Source organism: Apium graveolens, chromosome 3 (genome assembly GCF_009905375.1).
Source record: "Apium graveolens cultivar Ventura chromosome 3, ASM990537v1, whole genome shotgun sequence".
Lineage (NCBI taxonomy): Eukaryota > Viridiplantae > Streptophyta > Magnoliopsida > Apiales > Apiaceae > Apium > Apium graveolens.
In genome coordinates this window covers 274585122-274596255 of record NC_133649.1, presented here as the reverse complement: position 1 = coordinate 274596255, position 11134 = coordinate 274585122, and the positions used below count along the sequence as shown (strand labels likewise).

General features: G+C 36.5%; 1 protein-coding gene across 1 annotated transcript; it reads right to left on the bottom strand.

Moving 5' to 3' along the window:
- Positions 1 to 915: 915 nt before the first annotated feature.
- On the bottom strand, positions 916 to 2026 carry LOC141715033 (uncharacterized). Its single transcript, XM_074518521.1, has 3 exons — positions 1903 to 2026; positions 1526 to 1775; positions 916 to 1420 (listed from the first exon to the last, which is right to left on the bottom strand). Exons 1-3 carry the CDS (start codon positions 2024 to 2026, stop codon positions 916 to 918), a joined length of 879 nt encoding a protein of 292 aa, XP_074374622.1.
- Positions 2027 to 11134: the final 9108 nt, after the last annotated feature.

Sequence of the window (11134 nt, the reverse complement as noted above, 5' to 3'; positions counted from 1 at the left end):
GTTATGATAATTGATCTAGTTTCGAAGCATATTTGTTAAGCATCTGCACACACCACGTTTCTAGTTGTATGTTAGTCTGCATGATTTGATTGATTTTTATTCGCCTAATTGCATTTGTTGAGATGTTTTGAGTTGGTTGGTGTAGTCATTGTGAGGGGGATCGCTGTATTTCATGTAGATTGCATTCATGCATGTTTTTGTTTTGCTTTTGAGTCTGTGACACTTGAGGACAAGCATCGATTTAAGTTTAGGGGTGTGATAAGTGGCATTTTATACCACTTAGAACGTCTTATAATGGCTTGAATTGATGTCTTGAAATCAGGTATTTTGTGTATTTGATGCGTTTTTCTAGTATTTGTGCATTTCAGGGTATAACTTGCGTTACTGGGGAGATTTCATTAGGAATAAACCTAGGGGAGTGCTAGGCATTGGATGTGGGAATTTAGGAGCAGAACGCAGCAGAAATCGGGAGCAGAATAAGGAATTTTCCAGTAACCTGCTGGGCGCCTGCTCAGGAAAGATGGGTGGCCGCTCAGGATTGTTGGGCGGCCGCTCAGGGGCGAGAAATTTAATACTGATTTTTTATAATCCTTATTCTGTTGGACTTCTGAGATGGCTGATTCTTGTGGGCTTCTATATAAGTAGTTTTCAGAGACGTTTCACAGTGTGTGGTATCAAGCAAGGAGCGAGGAGAGAAGGAAGAAGACCGTTTTAGCACATAGCAATGAAGAAGATGAAGCATATGTTTTCTTGTGATTTTTTTATTCGTTGTATCAGTGGATGCTAGTTTTCTTTACTTTGAACCTTATTACTCTTGTGACATACTCTGGTTTTAATAAGTATTTTATTAGTTTATATTGTGTGTTATATTATGTTTTCATATGAACCCATGGTGACGATGAGTTCTATCATGGGCTAATCGTGATCATGGGTTCGCGAGGTTATCAGTCTGAATGCTCCCAACCAAGGTCTGCCCACCAGCACATTGTGTACGGAATTCTGATCCATCACTTTAAAGTCTATCATCTGAGTAACAGATAGCGCTCCTTCCCCAAGCGTGATAGGAAGCCTAATCGATCCCATAACTCTCACCGCTTCTCCAGTAAAGCTATAGACGTGTGCTTCCTTGAAGTTCATGTCACTATCTGGGAAACCCAATTTCTTGTACGTGTTGTAATACAAGATGTTTGCAGAACTTCCGTTATCTAAGAAGACTCGATGCATGTTCATCGTCCCAATGAGAATAGTTATTACTAACGCGTCGTTGTGAGGATGATGCACCCATCTTGACTCTCTTTCCCTAAACGTAATATCAGCAGATTCTTCTTTGAATATTTTTGGAGGCCGATCCTCCAAGCTATGAATGTTGGAGAGTGATAGGTGTCGTGCCTCTCTCGCATTTTTCTCCAACGCCCGATTACTATCACCAACAAACGGGTGTCATCCAAAAATTTCCCTAATACTACTAGCTCTTTGGAACTTAACTTCCGTTGGCTTCTCAACAACATTTGCCTATGGAGGATGCCTTTCATCTTTCCCCTTGTCATCGCTTCCTCTGCGTCGTTTCACCTTGTCAATCCACTCTCCTAGATATCCAGCCTTGATCAATTCCTCAATTTCATCTTTTAGGTGACGACATTCATGAGTATCGTGGCCTGTAAACTCATGGTACTCGCAATATTTTTTCTTGTCTCTACTCTGCCATGAAGTCAAATGCTCTAGTTTTTTAAAGATTCCTCTGTCCTTATTTACCTCAAAGATGTGATCAATGGATGCTACAACGAAGTGTAATTGCCCACCCTCTTTTCATAATTTGACGGTGGACTCCACTCTCTCCGCACGTTCACGGCATTCACCCTGTTAGGGCTCCGGGCATTCCGCCGATAATCTGGACTCGCGGACCTGTCCCTCCTCTTAGCTCACCCCTTGGAATTGTGGGTATTGTCATTCTTCTTTGTTTCATCAAGCTACTTCTCAATTTCTTTGAAGGACTCAGTCTGCGCAAGTACATCAGCCAACGACACATGGTCGTTTCCTTGCAAATGTTTCCAGAAATCTGTTCTCACGCGCAAACCAGTTATAAGGAGTATTTTCAGTGTTTCATCAGTTGTGCCTCTCATCAAGGTAGACTCTGCATTAAACCTTTTGAAATATTAAGTCAAGCTTTCCCATTCTTTCTGTTTCACATTGGCCACTGTGGTAACAGACGGCATATACTTCACCGCAGCTTGGAACTGAGTCAGAAACAAGGTTTTCATTTGTTCCCAGGATGTGATAACTCCAGGACCAAGTTTTTGGAACCACTGTTGAGCACCTTCTCTAAAGGTTGCCACCAAAAGATGACATCGTGCTAGGTCAGGTCCCTGATATACATCCATCTCAATGTTGAAACGTCCCATGTATTCCACGGGGTCAGAGTTTCCATGAAAGCGCAAGTCATTGGTCATGTTCTTGTATCTCGCAGGCAGCTGCGCTTCCCTTACAACATCAGAAAAAGGGGATGGGGCTTGAGCAGTTATTGTTACCCTACCTCCTTCAAGATGGTTGAGTAGCCTCTTAAGATCATTCACATTAAATGTTCCTACTCCAAGAATGGTTTGAATGTTAAGTTGTTAGGGTTGCTCCACAACCTGTTGTTGTTCAATTTGGTTACCCCCTGGGTGTACCGGTAGATCTTGCCGCCCCTCGCCTTGAGGCTGTGGCTGTGGTAAATTTCCACCTTAATTTTGGACATTCCCTGGTGCACGAGGTTCATCCTGTCCGCATCTTGGTACTTCATCATTATTTTGCAACCTCTCTTGAATTTGAACGCCATCCCGGTCATGAGGATGCGTCCTCGATCCATTGCCTGTAGCACTGTGAGAAGCCACATGAACGACGAAAGGCACCTCATCAGTTGAGGGTGCGCCCTCTCATCTCCCATTATATGGAGCCCTTCCAAATTGGTATCCCATCCTTCCTCGTCCATTCCTTTGGTAGCCTCGGCCATAATTTCCAAACCTTCCTCATGGAGGGGCATGCTCGTGCTCGCGGTGCCGCACCCTATTATCCATTGGGTATGTTGGGGGCACACTCGCTGTATCACGGGGCCTCGTTCCTCCACCGTTTCCTTCCTTTTTCCATTCTAGCAGCAACATCCTCAAATCGTCATCTTCCAACCTTATGCCAAGCCTTCTCTTTAGAGTTGAGAAATCTCTTATTTCCTCATCTTGATTCTGAATATTCTCCGTATGACGACGCTCATCCATCGTACGCCCAGTTCTATGTGGGTGTGGTACAACCTGATTACCGAGACGAGGCCTCTCTCTTCCGTTAGTTTCCTCATCGACAAGCTCCATAATAGGCTCTACATCATTAGAATATTCCAAGCACCGCGGAGTGATTCACGGGTTTCCTTCACTGGTCTGAACATGGGCATCCTGGGCATCTCCCTCTACCACATGTGCTTTTCCTATGACGTGGTCACGGCGGGGTAAATAATGACCCCTCTTCATTTTGCGACGCTCCACCGTACTCAGCCTTGAGTGAAAGTTGTTCAGAGTATCCCCCATGCGGTACAGCTGCTCCAAGATGTCAGCGTTGCTGATGAGAACTAGAGGCGTTCCTCCCATATCGGGAGCTCTCGGAGGATCTACCATGTTTCTGGGCACATAGGGTTCATGGTGAGTGTAGCCTCCCTCGCCCCCTCCTTCAGATTTTCTATCACTTCCATCATAAGAACTACCATCATGATTGTAAGACATCTTTTCCTCCCAAGATTATGATCTTAATTAACACCCCTCCTTCTAGCGCCAATTTGTTGACGGAGAAATCTGGTAACAACAAAGTTTGAGGTTTCTCACCGAAATTAAGATCTATGATGGTGGTTCTTCACCGGGAAATCAAGCGGTGTGTGGTGGTTGTGTGTTAATCGGTAGCTGAGATTGATTAGGGCAAATGGTGGTTCCTTTTCAGCTCTCAACATCTTAGCCCTCTCAATGTGCCTACGTACCCTTTATCCAGGGATCAAGCCTGACGTAGTTCTTGGGGAACAAGAAGTCTAATGGGCTTAGACTTCTTATTCATAGGCCCGACAGAAACCCATCCAGAATCCATTTTCCGCTAGCTTTAGGAATGTCCAACTATGAGGCCCAACCGCGAATTCCCAAGGCTCGTCCGTAATCGTAGGAATTCATGGATAGTGCATCTCCCTGCGCAAAGATAACATTCCGCTACAACTATCTCCCTTGATTTACGAACGCATGTATAGCCACGGTTTACCCCAAATTCCGGACGCGTCCTTGTCCCCCGAATGGGGATAACCCACCAGATAGCAGGACCGGTGATCCCAAGCTCTCGGGTGTAAAGTGTAGGATGACTCCAAAGTTCTCCAACGAGGACACCCGTTGAATACAAGAACAGAGTTTCCAAAGCACACACCAAAGTTAACCTCGCATCCCCAACGAGGACACCCGTTAAATATAGGAGGAGGCCTTCGGTCATCAGGCATACCCTTGGAGGCCTTCAAGTTTTTCACGGACATCCCCCTCCTTGACCGTCTCAAGGAGGGAATTCTTCAAAGAGTACCTACAACAAATATGTTAGTGAAAATAATCTCTATTCCTCGTTCCATGCTTGCATGCATTGCCCTAAACTCACTCCTGAAAATATATTTCCCCAGCACAGGACGCGTCCTGAGTCACTAGGTGCGCCTTGTCCTTCATGGAGTTTGTATTTTCCTCTAGCAACCATCTCTCATGACATTCCACACAATCAGGACGTGTCCCACACATCTGGGCGCGCATTTCAATCTTCTTTTCCAAAATACCACTTCTGGTATACACTTCCACCATAGTGGACGCGTCCTACAGTCCTGGGCGCGTCCCATCTTTTACAACGTAACGCCGAGTTTGACTTAAATCAACCCGTGTTTGACCCGTATTGATCCAATACCAAATTTTTGGTAGAACATGTTTAATTCGAACTAATGAAAAATCAGCTCTTGATCGAATAAGATCGAGTATGTGTACTCGGTCGATATCTTGGTTAAAACGATTGACTTTTAGAATAATGATTTGGATTAGTCGGTCAGTGATACGGAAAAATAAAATATTAAAATTTGATCTGATATAAATAATACATTAAACGTAGTGCATTTCATTATTTGTTATTAAGTATATTTCTAAAATAAGAAAATTATTGCTAAAAGATTTATTAAATAAGACAATAATTTACGCCCTCATTTTGGCCAAAATTAATTTTTATTATGATACTTTTATGAGTGTACTTCGTTTGTTATTATGTTCTAAGAGAACATGTCATTTTACATTAGTTTTAATATGTCTTATACTCTTATTAATTTACTCACTGCGCGTGTGTGTGTGTATATAATAGGATTTTAAATATTATTATATTTTCAAAATAATCTATAATTGTGTTGATCAATTTTTTTATAATATAATATATTATTTTTAATTTTTAATTTGTCATTTCTCTATATTATAAATCAATTTTAATATTATTTGATATTAAAAATGAGATTTTATTAATGTTTTTGTATAATACAAATTAGTAGATTGTTTATACCATAAAATACTAAAAATACAAAATTATTATTTTAAATTATTTCCCGAATCCTCGCGGGAATTCCCGTTCGGGGGGGGGGGAGTCAAAGAGGAAAAGAATCTTCGTTGGGGTTTCGGGTGAGTTCGTGGATCGGGGGCGGGGATAACACTTCCCGAGCCCGAAGTGATCCGATACATATCTCTATAATCACACTTCAAATATTTTTGTTTTAATAATACAATTTTGATTTTTTTAGTAATTAGGCTTATATACTATACAAAAAGTATCTACTCTCAAAATTTTCGGAATGAGGGGGAATCGAACTCTACGATAAAAAATAAGTAAGCTCTTACCACTTAAGTTGTCTAATCTTATGTATGAAAAGAAAAAGAAGCAAGACAATTCAATAATAAACTTTATGTCATCACATTTTTATCTATTTAAATTTTATGATATATAATTAAATTTATAAAATATATTGTCATTATTACATAATTGTTATACGAATGATAAAATAAAAAATAAACGTTTTTAGTATTCAAAAATCATTTCTATATAGGTGCAAGTTGGTTCGAGATAATATTTCGATAAATATACAGGCACGTGCTTCGCACGGGCTTTTACGTTAGTTATTTATTAAAATTTGAACTATAAATATTTAAAATTTAAAATAATTATATTTTAAAATAACTTTTGTTAAAATATTATACTATCACATTAATAAATTAATAAATAGGACAATTAGATTGAATCAACAAAAAAGTTAAAACACGCTCCATCAGGAGATGGGGAGAATCCGACAGAAGTACGAAAGAAGTTTGTTGTACATAAATTTAATAGATAAGTGTTAATGATATTAGATGTAGGAAAATGACACTTACAATAGATTAAAAGAAATAGAATTTGCTCGAAACTAAAATATTATGAGAAAAATTACCGCCAGATTAAAACAGACCAATGAGATAATAACATCACGCCAACTAAAGACCGAGAACATGAGACAATCTAAACTAGTATAATACTATTAATCTTGAATGAGGACTAGGATTGGTGAATTATTGTTGACGAGCTTATAGCCTTCTATATTCAAACATAATATGATTATAGCGAGGTCTTATGCCAGTCAGAACCCTTTTTTGTGACATATGAGATCTAATATCAACCATAAAAAATTTAAATCAATACCATTCATTTTAAGTATCATCATCATCTCCAACCATCACCTCTTCCATCATCTTCTTTCTACTTACCACCCACCACCATCTCCAACCACCAGCAACCACCATTTTCGGCCACCACCACCACTGGCGACCACCACCACATCCGGAGATCACCAAAAAATCACCACCGTTAAATATAAAATCTCCTCCGGAAAATCAAAAATCACCACCCGAAAATGAGAAATCACCGTCGGAAAACAAAAATCACCACATCCAGCCACTATTTCTCCCCACCAGATCCAGCCACTAGCTTCACTCATCAACTTCGACAACCGACATCATATCAAAATCATCAAAAAAATGGACACAAAACAACAAAACTTAAAAAGAATCACCAGACTTTTATGAAAATTTGCAAAATATTAAGCAGCAGATCTGAAAATCGCACATATCAGAGAAGTGGTTTATGTGAGAGCGAGTGAATAAGAGGGCGGCAGAGAGGCGGCGGGGCTGGGGTGGTGACGACGGGCCTGGTACAATAGCGACATCAAATCTGAATATGAAGTGTATGTATGTATGTATGTATGTAGATGTTTATGATATATATATATATATATATATATATATATATATATATAGGGGAAGATAGATTTAGTGGAGATGGGCGGTGGCGGAGCAAAGGCATCGGTGGGGATAAGGCAACAGCGTTGGCATGAGTCTGGTGGGGGTGAGAGGAGATAATGAGAGAGATGAACTAAATTAAAATGTGCGGTCTAGATTAAAAGTAATTACTAAAAAGCTGTGGCTGAGATTAAATCTCAGTTCTCAATTAGTGGGGGTTCTCATTTAAGCAACTCTCATAGCGACAATACATAGTCGTGTTATGCACAATATTCATCTCATATATTCATAAGGAACAACAAAAGGGGTTTGAGACACATGTAATGAATTAGTAGTTGGTGAGACAGGCATCTATACACGTAGGATAATTTGGTTGGTTGATTAATCCCTTTTAAAAAAATTGTTTATTACTTTTCAAAAACTTCTACTTTTCATCACAAACAAACCTGTTACCCACACGATCTATCTACATCAGATCCATTTTGATACTATTAAGAGGAAAAATTTTATGTCCTAAACTAATACTATTAAAAAAGACAAATACATTAAGAACAAATGTAACATGTATATATAAATTTATATAGCGGGTACATGTTTAAAAATTCAGGCCGTAAAAGAAATATTAAACAAAATATGTATTAATTTATACATCTATACTTAATAAATAAATATATTAATTTGTCCAAAAATGAATAAATGTATATTAATATAAAATAAAAAAATAGAAATTCAATTGATAAAATATACTTGACCTAATATCGGATTTATGTTTTTTAAAATATTAGCTTATTGCCCGTGTAATGCACGGTTTTCTAAAAATTATTTTATAATTTTTTTATTGTAAATATATATTGTTACTTTTGATTTTGCAATATTTTTTATGTTAGTTTGTTGAAATATTATTGCAATAAATACGTATATTTTGTGAAATAAAAGGATGTTGAATTGAATTAATTTTTTGACGATATATATATATCATACAACTATATATAGTAGAATATCTAATCATGCTTTGTCTACAGTTATATCATTACAACATATTTTAGTATCTAAATAGTATTTGAATAATGTGATCCTTTTATATCATATCATATTATATGTAGGTATGTATTAGGACATTATAACGTATTCCAGTGTTTGAATAGTAGAACAATGTAATTATTTTTAATTAAATATGATAATGATCATTTAGTTTTAAAAATATCAGATCAACTGTTGAGATTGTTTTGGTTGTATAGTACCAATTTTTTTATAAGAACTCCATTATGCTTATTATATATAAGAATATAATTCTAATGACATAATTATTTGAAAATTCATTCTAAATAAATTAAATGTATATTTTAAAACCTGTTTAATTTATATAAAATATCTCTATATTTTATCTTTATATACAGTACTGTTATAATTAAACTAGGGGATAATTTGTTTAGACCTTCCATTAAAAACAATATCCCTTTTTATAATTTAAATTACAATCACTTTTTCAAAATTTTAATTTTTTAAGAAAAAATAAAAATAAAGTACACATAATAAAAAACACGAAAATTCTCAAATTTAATATTTTAATTATCGAAAGTTTGAAATTGTCAAAAATGTTATGTTATTAATTTCATCAATTTCAATAATAAATATTTATTTAATTATCTTATATAATATTCTTTTGTCATTATAAGAAAATTATTATATAAACAGTAATATTATATACGTTAAAATTAACTCGTGCATCACACGGTTCATATGTTAGCATTCATATTAAGTTCCAACGGTCATACTTTTCGACATAATTAGTATATATCAATATATGTTCTATGTTTATTAATAAAATGAATATTGTTTCATTATTAAGTATGCAATTTTAATATTTTTTATGTATGTTTAAAAGTATTATTTTTTTAATAATTACTTTATAGTACAAAAAATTAATAAAACTGACTTAAAACTAAAATATTAATTATACTGCAGTTACTAGTAAGAATTTCTGATATTACAAAATATCGAAATGGTTCTAAAGTGGTCCAGCTCGCCGGCTCCGTCCCTTTTTTGGTATATTAGAATGGAGAAGTCATTTTTTTAGTACATATGTTCAAAAAATTCCATTTATGGTACATAACGCCTGTACTTGTGGGATTCTACAACTGACACCCAGAACAAATGGCGTTCTGGGGTCTTTTTAATTTTTTTTTCTCTTTTTCCCCGTGATGAAGTTGTGTTAATGTGTTTTTGAACGAAATAAAATTAGATAAAGGGCTATTTTTGGACTCCCATATTAAAAAAATGGAAAATGTTTTTAGTAATTTTTTTTTGTTGGCTTGTAATGTAAACCTAATTTATGTGTGTATTTTTTAATTTAAATAAAAAACCGTATAAATAAGATTTTTCTAGCTCCGAAAAGGGTGTCGTGCAATGTGAGTGTATAAATTTTAGGTGAGTGCATGTTTTGGCACGTGCGTATGTAAATAACCGTAGTTTTTTTGGGGTCCAAATTTTTTTATTGTGTTGTAATGTAAACCTATATTTTGGGAAAATTTTAATTTTGAATTAAAAATTTATATGGCCAACACTTTTGTAGCTTCGAAAATGGTGTCTTGAGCGGCGAGTGCGTAATTATCACGGGAGGGTAAATTTGTGCACAACATATTTAAATAACCGGAAATTTGTTTAGGTCCATTTTGTAGGTATGTAAAAATATTTGGAGTCTGTATGATTAAATAATAAATAAACATTTGGAGTTTTTTTATTAAAAACTAATATCACTAACATTTTTGTAGCTTCAAAAATGGTGTATTGAGCGACGAGTGCTTAATTGTAAGCGAGATCAAGTTTGGGCGTAATTGGCAAAAAATTTGTATATGTTACGTTTTAGTTTTTAATTTGAAACTCGAGAAAGGGTGTCATGAGGGATAAAGAATTTAAAAGTACGTTGTAACGGAAAGTGGATAATGAAAATGATAAAGTAGGAAGTACATTACAACTGAAAAAGGGATAATGAAAGAACTCTCAAATTCTTTAGTCATCCGCAAGATTAACAACGTAATGATAAAATTCGTGATCTTCAATCTCGTTAGCATTTTCATAATTTTCTTCCTCATCCCCTTGAATGTGAGGGGAGGTATGCTTATGACCTCCCTTCCCATTTTTGTGGGTTGATGCGTGCCTACTCGACCGAGTTTGACGCGGTGGCCACGGGTCGGGGCCGTGAGTGCTATAACAGATGTTTGTAGCCATACCAACATCATCGTGGCCTTCAGAAAAATCCCCAAGTTTGACAATATACTTAGCATATTTCTTATCCCAATGTTGTTCCTCTTCACGTATCTTTTCACTCCTACACCTTGCGACTACATCCTTGGGATCCCTTTTCCTCATCTCAAGCTCGTCCTCCATGAAGTGGTAGTATCGACACATTTCTTTTAATTCATAATCATATTCTTCCTTTGAAATGTTACCAGTGTTGAAATTCTTAATAATGTTATCTTCGTACCAGATCGATGATTTCATAAACTCGAAGTGCATTTCCCCGTACCCAATAAACTGTTCATTATCACGGACGGCGAATCCTTGTGCAGCCCGTATAGCTCGCATTCTTCGGATAAATTGTTTGACCTCACTGATTTTTGCTCTGTGAGATTCAGTAGGTGCCTGAGATTCGGTCGATTTATACCAATTAACTTCCCCGTTGTTACGCATTTCCGAGCTTGCGTGTCCCTTGCCCTTGTCCATGACCTCAGTGTATGAATCTAAAAATATGGAGAATGTTAAAGTGGAGAGGGGTGAAGTTGAGATGATGACATATAGGTCCGCATATA

Coding starts and splice junctions, on each gene's coding strand:
- LOC141715033 (XM_074518521.1), bottom strand. CDS start 2,026: ATGTGTCGTTGGCTGATGTACTTGCGCAGACTGAGTCCTTCAAAGAAA. Junction 1,776..1,902: donor TGAGCTAAGAGGAGGGACAG/GTCCGCGAGTCC, acceptor ACTTCGTTGTAG/CATCCATTGATCACATCTTT. Junction 1,421..1,525: donor GACAAGGGGAAAGATGAAAG/GCATCCTCCATA, acceptor TGTTGGTGATAG/TAATCGGGCGTTGGAGAAAA.